The sequence below is a fragment of the Heptranchias perlo genome, unplaced genomic scaffold (genome assembly GCF_035084215.1).
Source record: "Heptranchias perlo isolate sHepPer1 unplaced genomic scaffold, sHepPer1.hap1 HAP1_SCAFFOLD_716, whole genome shotgun sequence".
Lineage (NCBI taxonomy): Eukaryota > Metazoa > Chordata > Chondrichthyes > Hexanchiformes > Hexanchidae > Heptranchias > Heptranchias perlo.
Window position 1 is genome coordinate 77,816 of NW_027139746.1, and position 13,565 is coordinate 91,380.

The following is a 13,565-nucleotide window of genomic DNA, read 5'->3' on the forward strand; positions in this document are numbered from 1 at the left end:
GTAACCTCGATCCCTGCACTCCCCAATCCCTGTAACCCCAATCCCTGTACCCGGATCATTGTAACCCCAATCTCTGTAACCCCAATCCCTGTACCCCCGATCCCTGTACCCCAATCCCTGCACTCCCCAATCCCTGCACTCCCCAATCCCTGTAACCCCAATCCCTGTACCCCCGATCCCTGTACCCCCGATCCCTGTACCCCCAATCCCTGAACCCCCCCCGATCCCTGTACTCCCGATCCCTGTAACCCCGCTCCCCGTACCCCGGATCATTGTAACCCCAATCCCTGTACCCCAATCCCTGCACTCCCCAATCCCTGTACCCCCCGATCCCTGTACCCACCTATCCCAATGCTAAGCTATCGCTATATCATCCAATCCCTATGGAGATGGGGGGGGTGGGGATACAGTGGGCCGGTGATGGGGGTGGGGATACAGTGGGCCGGTGATGGGGATGGGGATACAGGGGGCCGGTGATGGGGTTGGGGATACAGGGGGCCGGTGATGGGGGTGGGGATACAGGGGGCCCAGTGATGGGGGTGGGGATACAGGGGGCCCAGTGATGGGGGTGGGGATACAGGGGGCCCAGTGATGGGGGTGGGGATACAGGGGGCCCAGTGATGGGGGTGGGGATACAGGGGGCCCAGTGATGGGGGTGGGGATACAGGAGGCCGGTGATGGGGGTGGGGATACAGGGGGCCCAGTGATGGGGGTGGGGATACAGGGGGCCCAGTGATGGGGGTGGGGATACAGGGGGCCCAGTGATGGGGGTGGGGATACATGGGGCCCAGTGATGGGGGTGGGGATACAGGGGGCCCAGTGATGGGGGTGGGGATACAGGGGGCCCAGTGATGGGGTTGGGGATACATGGGGCCCAGTGATGGGGGTGGGGATACAGGGGGCCCAATGATGGGGTTGGGGATACATGGGGCCCAGTGATGGGGGTGGGGATACAGGGGGATGGGGATGGGGGTGGGATGGGGATACAGGACGATGGGGGTGACACAGCACTCAGATGTTCCCACTTGTCTTCTTACTGTGCACATAGTGTTGATTAAACTGTTCTTTCTGCAGGATCAAGCCTCACATTTGGCCCAAGATCCCCAACCCAAAAAGTGCACTGGAGCAGCTGTACATTAAGCCACACAAGGTGAGGGTCTCCAGGCGGGGTGGGGAGTGTTTGATGGGACAGTGTAGAGGGAGCTTTACTCTGTATCTAACCCTGTACCTGCCCTGGGAGTGTTTGACGGGACAGTGTAGAGGGAGCTTTACTCTGTATCTAACCCGTGCTGTACCTGCCCTGGGAGTGTTTGATGGGACAGTGTGGAGGGAGCTTTACTCTGTATCTAACCCGTGCTGTACCTGCCCTGGGAGTGTTTGATGGGACAGTGTGGAGGGAGCTTTACTCTGCAGTCCTGTGTCCTGATCCCTTTACTACTAGTACTACAACAAAAATGTGCATTTATATAGCAGCTTTAACGTAGTAAAACGTCCCAAGGTGCTTCACAGGAGCGATTATCAAACAAAATTTGACACCGAGCCACATCAGGAGATATTCGGACAAGTGACCAAAATCTTGGTCAAAGTGGTTGAATTTAACGAGAGTCTTAAAGGAGGAGAGAGAGTTCGGGAGGTTTTGGGAGTGAAGTCCAGAGCTTCGGGCCGAGGCAGCTGAAGGCACGGCTGCCAATGTTCGGGCGATTAAAATCGGGGATGTGCAAGAGGCCAGAGTTGGAGGAGCGTAGAGATCTCGGAGGATTGTGGGGCTGGAGGAGGTTACAGAGATAGGGAGGGGCGAGGGCCATGGAGGGATTTGAAAACAAGGATGAGACTTTTAAAATTGAGGCGTTCCCGGACCGGGAGCCGGGGGTGATGGGAAAACGGGATTTGGTGCGAGTTAGGATCCGGGCACAGAGTTTTGGATGAGCTCAAGTTTAAGGAGGGTGGAGGATGGGAGGCCGGTCAGGAGAGCATTGGAATAGTCGAGTCTGGAGGTAACAAAGGCATTGATGAGGGTTTCAGCAGCAGATGAGCAGAGGCAGGGACGGAAACCTGATCGGAGGGATTCAAACATGGAGTTGCGGGACAGATGTGCAGAATGCTGTGTCCCTGTCCCTTTAATCGCTGAGTGCTGTGTCCCTGTCCCTTTAATTGCTGAGTGCTGTGTCCCTGTCCCTTTAATTGCTGAGTGCTGTTTCCCTGTCCCTTTAATTGCTGAGTGCTGTGTCCCTGTCCCTTTAATTGCTGAGTGCTGTTTCCCTGTCCCTTTAATTGCTGAGTGCTGTGTCCCTGTCCCTTTAATTGCTGAGTGCTGTGTCCCTGTCCCTTTAATTGCTGAGTGCTGTGTCCCTGTCCCTTTAATTGCTGAGTGCTGTGTCCCTGTCCCTTTAATTGCTGAGTGCTGTGTCCCTGTCCCTTTAATTGCTGAGTGCTGTGTCCCTGTCCCTTTAATTGCTGAGCGCGGTGTCCCTGTCCCTTTAATTGCTGAGTGCTGTTTCCCTGTCCCTTTAATTGCTGAGTGCTGTGTCCCTGTCCCTTTAATTGCTGAGTGCTGTGTCCCTGTCCCTTTAATTGCTGAGTGCTGTGTCCTTGTCCCTTTAATTGCTGAGTGCTGTTTCCCTGTCCCTTTAATTGCTGAGTGCTGTGTCCCTGTCCCTTTAATTGCTGAGTGCTGTGTCCCTGTCCCTTTAATTGCTGAGTGCTGTGTCCCTGTCCCTTTAATTGCTGAGTGCTGTGTCCCTGTCCCTTTAATTGCTGAGTGCAGTTTCCCTGTCCCCTTAATTGCTGAGTGCTGTGTCCCTGTCCCTTTAATTGCTGAGTGCTGTGTCCCTGTCCCTTTAAGTGCTGAGCGCGGTGTCCCGTTCTCTTTAATTGCTGAGTGCTGTTTCCCTGTCCCTTTAATTGCTGAGTGCTGTTTCCCTGTCCCTTTAATTGCTGAGTGCTGTGTCCCTGTCCCTTTAATTGCTGAGTGCTGTTTCCCTGTCCCTTTAAGTGCTGAGCGCGGTGTCCCGTTCTCTTTAATTGCTGAGTGCTGTGTCCCTGTCCCTTTAATTGCTGAGTGCTGTGTCCCTGTCCCTTTAATTGCTGAGTGCTGTGTCCCTGTCCCTTTAATTGCTGAGTGCTGTGTCCCTGTCCCTTTAATTGCTGAGTGCTGTGTCCCTGTCCCTTTAATTGCTGAGCGCGGTGTCCCTGTCCCTTTAATTGCTGAGCGCAGTGTCCCTGTCCCTTTAATTGCTGAGCGCGGTGTCCCGTTCTCTTTAAGTGCTGAGTACATGTTATAGAATCATAGAATATTACGGCACAGAAGGAGGCCATTCGGCCCATCGTGTCTGTGCTGGCCGAAAAAGAGCTATCCGGCTTAATCCCACTTTCCTGCACTTGGTCCGTAGCCCTGTAGGTTACAGCACTTCAGGTGCTCATCCAGGCACTTTTTAAATGAGTAGAGGGTTTCTGCTTCTCCCACCCTCTCAGGCAGTGAGTTCCAGACCCCCACCACCCTCTGGGTGAAAAAAATTCTCTTCAGCTCTCCACTAAACCTTCTACCAATTACTCAAAATCATGAAGGGTCCAGACAGAGTAGATAGAGAGAAACTGTTCCCATTGGTGGAAGGGTCAAGAACCAGAGGACACAGATTTAAGGTGATTGGCAAAAGAACCTAAGGTGAGATGAGGAAAAACTTTTTTACACAGCGAGTGGTTAGGATCTGGAATGCACTGCCCGAGGGGGTGGTGGAGGCAGATTCAATCATGGCCTTCAAAAGAGAACTGGATAAGTACTTGAAAGGAAGAAATTTGCAGGGCGACGGGGAAAGGGTGGGGGAGTGGGACTAGCTGGATTGCTCTTGCATAGAGCCAGCCTGGACTCGATGGGCCAAATGGCCTCCTTCCATGCTGTAACCTTTCTATGATATTCGATGATTTTACTTTAAATCTATGCCCCCTGGTTATTGACCCCTCTGCTTAGGGAAACATTTACATATAGGTCCAAATCATTAATATATACCACAAAAAGCAAGGGACCTCGTACTGAGCCCTGCGGAACCCCACTGGAAACAGCCTTCCAGTCGCAAAAACACCCGTCGACCATTACCCTTTGCTTCCTGCCACTGAGCCAATTTTGGATCCAATTTGCCACTTTCCCTTGGATCCCATGGGCTTTTACTTTTTTGACCATTCTGCCGTGTGGGACCTTGTCAAAAGCCTTGCTAAAATCCATGTAGACTACATCAAATGCATTACCCTCATCGATCCTCCTTGTTACCTCCTCAAAATATTCAATCAAGTTAGTCAGACACGACCTTCCCTTAATAAATCCACGCTGACTGTCCTTGATTAACCCATGCCTTTCTAAATGACAATTAATACTGTCCCTCAAAATTATTTCCAGTAATTTGCCCACCACCGAGATTAGGCTGACTGGCCTGTAATTACTCGGTCTATCCTTCACTCCCTTTTTAAACAATGGTACAATGTTAGCAGTCCTCCAATCCTCTGGCACTACGCCTGTATCCAGTAAAGTTTGGGAAATGATTGTTAAAGCCTCTGCTATTTCCTCCCTGGCTTCTTTTAACAGCCTGGGATACATTTCATCCGGTCCTGGTGATTTATCCACTTCCAAAGATGCTAATCCCCTTAATACTTCCTCTCTCACTATGTTTATCCCGTCCAATATTTCACACTCCTCCTCCTTAACTTCAATCCCTGCATCATCCCTCTCCTTTGTGAAGACAGATGCAAAGTATTCATTAAGAACCAAACCCACATCTTCCACCTCCACACATAATTTACCTTTTTGGTCTCTAATAGGCCCTACTCCTGTTCCTATGTTCCTATGTTCCTCTTTAAGTCATGTTTCTGTAATAGCTAAGATACCATACTGCCACGTGTCTATCTGTGCTCTCAGCTCATCTACCTTATTCACTATACTCCTTGCATTGAGGTAAATACCATTAAACACTGCCAAACTCCTTTGTTGTTTATTTTTTAACCTTTGTTTCCTCTGCCTTCTAAACTTGCTTACTAATTTTCTGCCTTCCATTTCCAGTTCTGATTCTCTCCCATCTGAATCTACACTCAGGTTCCCATCCCCCTGCCAAGCTATTTTAAATCCTCCCCAACAGCACCAGCAAACCTCCCCGCAAGGATATTGGTCCCGGCCCTGTTGAGGTGCAACCCGTCCGGCTTGTACAGGTCCCACCTCCCCCAGAACTGGTCCCAATGCCCCAGGAATCTAAAGCCCTCCCTCCTGCACCATCTCTCCAGCCACGCATTCATCTGCTCTATCCTCCTATTTCTATACTCACTAGCACGTGGCACTGGGAGTAATCCGGAGATTACTACCTGTGAGGTCCTGCTTCTTAATCTCTTTCCTAACTCCTTAAAATCTGCCTGCATCCCTTTTTCTACCTATGTCATTGGTACCGATATGGACCATGACCTCCGGCTGTTCACCCTCCCCCCTCAGAATGTTCTACAGCTGCTCAGTGACATCCTTGACCCTGGCACCAGGGAGGCAACATACCATCCTGGAATCACGTCTGCGGTCGCAGAAACGCCCGTCTCTCCCCTAACTATAGAATCCCCGATCACTATCGCTCTCCTGACCTTTCTCCTGCCCCGCTGTACAACTGAGCCACCCATGGTGCTATGGTCTTGGCTCTGGCTGCACTCCCCAGAGGAACCCTCTCCCCCATCAGAACTGAATACTGGTTAGAGAGTGAGATGCCCTCAGGGGACTCCTGCACTACCTGCCTGGTCCTCCTTGTCTGTCTCGCGGTCACCCGGTCCCTCTCTGCCTGCACTCTCTTAAGCTGTGTGGTGACCACCTCCTGAAACGTGCTGTCCACAAAACTCTCAGCCTCGCGGATGCTCTGCAGTGACTCCAGCTGCTGCTCAAGGTCCGAAACCCGGAGCTCGAGCTCCTCCAGCTGACGACACTTCCTGCACATGTGGTTGTCCAGGACACGGGAAGCGTTCTGGAGATCCCACACGACACAAGACGTGCATTCAAGGGGACCGAGCCGCCCTGCCATGCCTCGATTTATCAGATTATTAACAAAACTTAATCGAAATAAACTAATGACTTAAAAAAAATACTCACCAGAAACTCACCAATCAGCTCCTTCCCTTGTGCTGATGGACTTTAGGTGTTTTTTCACCTCTCTTCCTAATGCTCCGTTTACTCTCTCCCCCTCTCTCTCCGCTCTCTCTCTCCCCCTCTCCCGCTCCTCTCTCCGCTCTCTCTCCCCCTCTCTCTCTCCTCTCTCCCCCTCTCTCTCTCCCCCTCTCTCTCCGCTCTCTCTCCCCCTCTCTCTCCTCTCTCCACTCTCTCTCCCCCTCTCTCTCTTTCCTCTCTCTCTCCCCCTCTCTCTCCGCTCTCTCTCTCCCCCTCTCTCTCCGCTCTCTTTCCCCCTCTCTCTTCTCTCTCTTCTCTCTCCGCTCTCTCTCCCCTTCTCTCTCCCTCCGCTCTCTCTCTCTCTCTCCTCTCTCTCTCCTCCTTTTATCACTGATCCCGTGCTCCGCTCTCTCTCTCTCTCCTCTCTCTCTCCTCCTTTTATCACTGATCCCGTGCTCCGCTCTCTCTCTCTCCTCTCTCTCTCCTCCTTTTATCACTGATCCCGTGCTCCGCTCTCTCTCCTCTCTCTCTCCTCCTTTTATCACTGATCCCGTGCTCCGCTCTCTCTCTCTCTCCTCTCTCTCTCCTCCTTTTATCACTGATCCCACTCTCCGCTCTCTCTCTCAAGTGTCAAGAACCAAAGGACACAGATTAAAGATGATTGAAAAAAGAACCAAAGGTGACATGAGGAAAAACTTTTTTACCCAGCGAGTGGTTAGGATCTGGAATGCACTGCCCGAGGGGGTGGTGGAGGCAGATTCAATCATGGCCTTCAAAAGGGAACTGGATAAGTACTTGAAAGGAAAAAGTTTGCAAGGCTACGGGATAGGGCGGGGGAGTGGGACTAGCTGGATTGCTCTGCATAGACCTGGCACGGACTCGATGGGCTGAATGGCCTCCTTCCATGCTGTAACCTTTCTATGATCCTATGAGTGTGGTGTCCCAGCCCCTGTAAGTGTTGAGTACGGTGTCCTAATCTCTTTAAGTGTTGGTCCCTTTAAGTGCTGCGTGCAGTGTTCCGATCCCTTTAAGTGCTGAGTGCGGTGTCCCGGTCCCTTTAAGTGCTGAGTGCAGTGTCCCGGTCCCTTTAAGTGCTGTGTGTGGTGTCCCGGTCCCTTTAAGTGCTGCGTGCGGTGTCCCGGTCCCTTTAAGTGCTGAATGCAGTGTCCCGGTCCCTTTAAGTGCTGAATGCGGTGTCCTGATCGCATTAAGTGCTGAGTGCAGTGTCCCGGTCCCTTTAAGTGCTGCGTGCAGTGTCCCGGTCCCTTTAAGTGTTGAGTGCGGTGCCCGGTCCCTTTAAGTGCTGAATGCGATGTCCCGGTCCCTTTAAGTGCCAAGTGCAGTGTCCCGGTCCCTTTAAGTGCTGAGTGCGGTGACCCGGTCCCTTTAAGTGCTGAGTTTTTTGATTCGTGGGATGTGGGCGTCGCTGGCGAGGCCAGCATTTATTGCCCATCCCTAATTGCCCTTGAGAAGGTGGTGGTGAGCCGCCTTCTTGAACTGCTGCAGTCCGTGTGGTGACGGTTCTCCCACAGTGCTGTTAGGAAGGGAGTTCCAGGATTTTGACCCAGTGACAATGAAGGAACGGCGATATATTTCCAAGTCGCGATGGTGTGTGACTTGGAGGGGAACGTGCAGGTGGTGTTGTTCCCATGTGCCTGCTGCTCTTGTCCTTCTAGGTGGCAGAGGTCGCGGGTTTGGGAGGTGCTGTCGAAGAAGCCTTGGTGAGTTGCTGCAGTGCATCCTGTGGATGGTACACACTGCAGCCACAGTGCGCCGGTGGTGAAGGGAGTGAATGTTTAGGGTGGTGGATGGGGTGCCAATCAAGCGGGTTGCTTTATCTTGGATGGTGTCAAGCTTCTTGAGTGTTGTTGGAGCTGCACTCATCCAGGCAAGTGGAGAGTATTCCATCACACTCCTGACTTGTGCCTTGTAGATGGTGGAAAGGCTTTGGGGAGTCAGGAAGTGAGTCACTCGCCGCAGAATACCCAGCCTCTGACCTGCTCTCGTAGCCACAGTATTTATATGGCTGGTCCAGTTAAGTTTCTGGTCAATGGTGACCCCCAGGATGTTAATGGTGGGGGATTCGGCGATGGTAATGCCGTTGGATGTCAAGGGGAGGTGGTTAGACTCTCTCTTGTTGGAGATGGTCATTGCCTGGCACTTGTCTGGCGCGAATGTTACTTGCCACTTATCAGCCCAAGCCTGGATGTTGACCAGGTCTTGCTGCATGCGGGCTCGGACTGCTTCTTTATCTGAGGAGTTGCGAATGGAACTGAACACTGTGCAGTCATCAGCGAACATCCCCATTACTGACCTTATGATGGAGGGAAGGTCATTGATGAAGCAGCTGAAGATGGTTGGACCTCGGACACTGCCCTGAGGAACTCCTGCAGCAATGCCCTGGGGCTGAGATAATTGGCCTCCAACAACCACTACCATCTTCCTTTGTGCTAGGTATGACTCCAGCCACTGGAGAGCTTTCCCCCTGATTCCCATTGACTTCAATTTTACTAGGGCTCCTTGGTGCCACACTTGGTCAAATGCTGCCTTGATGTCAAGGGCAGTCACTCTCACCTCACCTCTGGAATTCAGCTCTTTTGTCCATGTTTGGACCAAGGCTGTAATGAAGTCTGGAGCCAAGTGGTCCTGGCGGAACCCAAACTGAGCATCGGTGAGCAGGTTATTGGTGAGTAAGTGCCGCTTGATAGCACTGTCGACGACACCTTCCATCACTTTGCTGATGATTGAGAGTAGACTGATGGGGCGGTAATTGGCCGGATTGGATTTGTCCTGCTTTTTGTGGACAGGACATACCTGGGCAATTTTCCACATTGTCGGGTAGATGCCAGTGTTGTAGCTGTACTGGAACAGCTTGGCGAGAGGCGCAGCTAGTTCTGGAGCACAAGTCTTCAGCACTACAGCTGGGATGTTGTCGGGGCCCATAGCCTTTGCTGTATCCAGTGCACTCAGCCGTTTCTTGATATCACGTGGAGTGAATTGAATTGGCAGAAGACTGGCTTCTGTGATGGTGGGGATATCGGGAGGAGGCCGAGATGGATCATCCACTCGGCACTTCTGGCTGAAGATGGTTGCAAACGCTTCAGCCTTGTCTTTTGCACTCACGTGCTGGACTCGGCCATCATTGAGGATGGGGATGTTTGCAGAGCCTCCTCCTCCCGTTAGTTGTTTAATTGTCCACCACCATTCACGACTGGATGTGGCAGGACTGCAGAGCTTTGATCTGATCCGATGGTTATGGAATTGCTTAGCTCTGTCTATAGCATGTTGCTTCCGCTGTTCAGCATGCAAGTAGTCCTGAGTTGTAGCTTCACCAGGTTGGCACCTCATTTTTAGGTACGCCTGGTGCTGCTCCTGGCATGCTCTTCTACACTCCTCATTGAACCAGGGTTGATCCCCTGGCTAGTTGGTAATGGTAGAGTGAGGAATATGCCGGGCCATGAGGTTACAGATTGTGCTGGAATACAATTCTGCTGCTACTGATGGCCCACAGCGCCTCATGGATGCCCAGTTTTGAGCTGCTAGATCTGTCCTGAATCTATCCCATTTAGCACGGTGGTAGTGCCACACAACACGTTGGATGGTGTCCTCAGTGCGAAGACGCGACTTCATCCCCACGAGGACTGTGCGGTGGTCACTCCTACCAATACTGTCATGGACAGATGCATTTGCGACAGGTAGATTGGTGAGGATGCGGTCAAGTAAGTTTTTCCCTCGTGTTGGTTCGCTCAATACCTGCCGCAGGCCCAGTCTGGCAGCTATGTCCTTCAGGACTCGGCCAGCTCGGTCAGCCGTGGTGCTACCGAGCCATTCTTGGTGATGGACATTGAAGTCCCCCACCCAGAGTACATTCTGTGTCCTTGCTACCCTCAGTGCTTCCTCCAAGTGGTGTTCAACATGGAGGAGGACTGATTCATCAGCTGAGGGAGGACGGTAGGTGGGAATCAGCAGGAGGTTTCCTTGCCCATGTTTGACCTGATGCCATGAGATTTCATGGGGTCCAGAGTCAATGTTGAGGACTCCCAGGGCCACTCCCTCCTGACTGTATATCACTGTACCGCCACCTCTGGTGGGTCTGTCCTGCCGGTGGGACAGGACATAACCAGGAATGGTGATGGAAGAGTCTGGGACGTTGGCTGAAAGGTATGATTCTGTGAGTATAGCTATGTCAGGCTGTTGCTTGACTAGTCTGTGGGACAGCTCTCCCAATTTTGGCACAAGTCCCCAGATGTTGGTGAGGAGGACTTTGCAGGGTCGACTGGGCTTGGTTTGCCTTTGTCGTGTCCGGTGCCTCATGGTCCGATGCCGGGTGGTCCGTCTGGTTTTATTCTTATTGTGACTTTTCGTAGTGAGATTTTACAACTGAGTGTCTTGCTGGGCCATTTCAGAGGGTGATTAAGAATCAACCACATTGCTGTGGGTCTGCAGTCACATATCAGCCAGACCGGGTAAGGACGGCAGGTTTCCTTCCCGAAAGGGCATTAGTGAACCAGATGGGTTTTTACGATAATCCGGTAGTTTCATGGCCATCATTACTGATACTAGTATTTTTTTATTACAGATTTTTAAAAATTAATTGAATTTAAATTCCCCAACCTGCCGTGGCGGGATTTGAACTCATGACTCTGGATTATTAGTTCAGGTCTCTGAATTACTAGTCTAGTAACATAACCACTTTGCTACCACTGTGCATTGTTTTGGTTCCTTTAATTGATGAGCAGGGTGTCCCGGTCCCTTTAAGTGCTGGGTGCGGTGTCCCGGTCCCTTTAATTGATGAGCAGGGTGTCCCGGTCCCTTTAAGTGCTGGGTGCGATGTCCCGGTCCCTTTAAATGCTGGGTGCGGTGTCCCGGTCCCTTTAATTGATGAGCAGGGTGTCCCGGTCCCTTTAAATGCTGGGTGCGATGTCCCGGTCCCTTTCAGTGCTGGGTGCGGTGTCCCGGTCCCTTTAATTGATGAGCAGGGTGTCCCGGTCCCTTTAAGTGCTGGGTGCGGTGTCCCGGTCCCTTTAAATGCTGGGTGCGGTGTCCCGGTCCCTTTAATTGATGAGCAGGGTGTCCCGGTCCCTTTAAATGCTGGGTGCGATGTCCCGGTCCCTTTAAGTGCTGGGTGCGGTGTCCCAGTCCCTTTAATTGATGAGCAGGGTGTCCCGGTCCCTTTAAGTGCTGGGTGCGGTGTCCCGGTCCCTTTAATTGATGAGCAGGGTGTCCCGGTCCCTTTAAGTGCTGGGTGCGGTGTCCCGGTCCCTTTAAGTGCTGGGTGAGGTGTTCCGGTCCCTTTAAGTGCTGAGTGCTGTGCTCTGTGTTGCAGGCGGTTGAAGTGAGCTTTAACCCGGACAGCTTCCTGGATGTGACGGAGAGCAGAGTGGATACAATTCAGTTTAAAGGAGCCCAGCTGCGCGGCTCTCACCCATCTCCCTCCAGCAACCTGACCGAGGGTAGCATCATCGCCACCGAGAGGGAGCTGCTGATACAGGCTGACCCGATTCGGGAGAAGGGAGCTGGGAGCACCGGGAGCAGACACCGGCGCTGCGCTGAGACCCCTGAAGGTGGGGACGCCAAAGGTGGGGCCCCTGAGGGTGGGGACCCTGAGGGTGTGTCAGCAGAGCCCTCCGCCCCTCTGCTCTGCCTATCCCCTGGGGGTCAGCTCCATGGCAGTGTGGAGGCTCCCTGTCACTCACCGGGACCCCTGACTCGGGCCCCCCCAGATGGTGGAGACGGTTGTGTGCAGGAGAGCAATGTGGATCAGGGATTGGGAGGAGCTGGAGCCACAGGGATCGGAGTGGGGAGGCTGGACTCAACCCTCTCCAGCTCTCCCACCGCCCCTCCTGATGAATCTTACATCACCATGTCGAACCTGTATAAGATACAGTGACAGGGACGGTCCAGCCCAGAGCCCACAGACTGACACTCCCAGTGCAGTACTGAGGGAGCGCTGCACTGTCGGAGGGTCAGTACTGAGGGAGTGCTGCACTGTCGGAGGGTCAGTACTGAGGGAGTGCTGCACTGTCGGAGGGTCAGTACTGAGGGAGCGCTGCACTGTCGGAGGGTCAGTACAGAGGGAGCGCCGCACTGTCGGAGGGTCAGTACTGAGGGAGTGCTGCACTGTCGGAGGGTCAGTACTGAGGGAGCGCTGCACTGTCGGAGGGTCAGTACTGAGGGAGTGCTGCACTGTCGGAGGGTCAGTACTGAGGGAGTGCTGCACTGTCGGAGGGTCAGTACTGAGGGAGCGCAGCACTGTCGGAGGGTCAGTACTGAGGGAGCGCTGCACTGTCGGAGGGTCAGTACAGAGGGAGCGCCGCACTGTCGGAGGGTCAGTACTGAGGGAGTGCTGCACTGTCGGAGGGTCAGTACTGAGGGAGCGCTGCACTTTCGGAGGGGCCGTCTTTCGGATGAGATGTTAAATTTAGGCCCCCGTCTGCTCCTCTCACGTGGACCTATAAGATTCCACGGCCACTATTTGAAGAAGAGCAGGGGAGTTCTCCCCGGTGTCCTGGCCAATATTTATCCCTCAACCAACATCACTAACAAACAGATTATCTGGTCATTATCACATTGCTGTTTGTGGGATCTTGCTGTGCGCAAATTGGCTGCCGCGTTTCCTACATTACAACAGTGCTTCAAAAGTACTTCATTGGTTGTAAAGCGCTGTGGGACATCCTGAGGTGGTGAAAGGCGCGATAGAAATGGAAGTTCCTTCTTATTTTCCGATCGTCCCTGTACCTCAGTGAGCTCTGACCGCCTGCACCCATCGCCCATCGGGAGCCCTGCTTTATGCGGCTGATTCGAATGTCGGCAATCCTGGGTCTTGCAGACTCACAAAGCACTGATCCTCCCCCCTGTGTATCACACAATTGGGAGTCCAATATCAGCTCCACTTCCTGTACGATGCTCCCCACTCCCATGTTAAAGGATCTTACAGACGGTCCCGGGCTCTCTCCTACAGCAGGGCAGGCACCATCATTGTTCTTGGTATAGAATTACCAGACGTGGCCAGTGTCAATCGCCCATTGAACTGGTTACTGTCCTTTTCATACAGGTTGTCGCTGAAAATGATTCCTCCCCATTTGAAATTCCAATCATTATTTATTCCCATTCTCAACTGGTGCACTTTTATAGAAGTGAGACTCTCAGTGAGTGGGACTCCCAGTGAGTGAGACTCTCAGTGAGTGGGACTCCCAGTGAGTGAGACTCTCAGTGAGCGGGACTCTCAGTGAGTGGGACTCCCAGTGAGTGAGTGAGACTCCCAGTGAGTGGGACTCTCAGTGAGTGGGACTCTCAGTGAGTGAGACTCCCAGTGAGTGGGACTCCCAGTGAGTGAGACTCTCAGTGAGTCGGACTCCCAGTGAGTGAGAATCCAGCTCTCAGTGAGTGAGACTCCCAGTGAGTGAGACTCCCAGTGAGTGAGACTCTCAGTGAGTGGGACTCCCAGTGA

The 13,565-nt window shown here is 52.8% G+C and overlaps 1 protein-coding gene across 1 annotated transcript in view; it reads left to right on the top strand.

The window, feature by feature from the left end:
- Positions 1-12,221, top strand: part of il7r (interleukin 7 receptor) — a 48,822-nt gene extending 36,601 nt beyond the window's left edge. The window contains 2 exon segments of the mRNA XM_067981393.1: positions 1,075-1,150; positions 11,442-12,221. Coding sequence (XP_067837494.1) covers positions 1,075-1,150; positions 11,442-12,005 — 640 coding nt within the window. The 3' untranslated portion in view covers positions 12,006-12,221.
- The last annotated feature ends 1,344 nt before the right edge of the window (positions 12,222-13,565 follow it).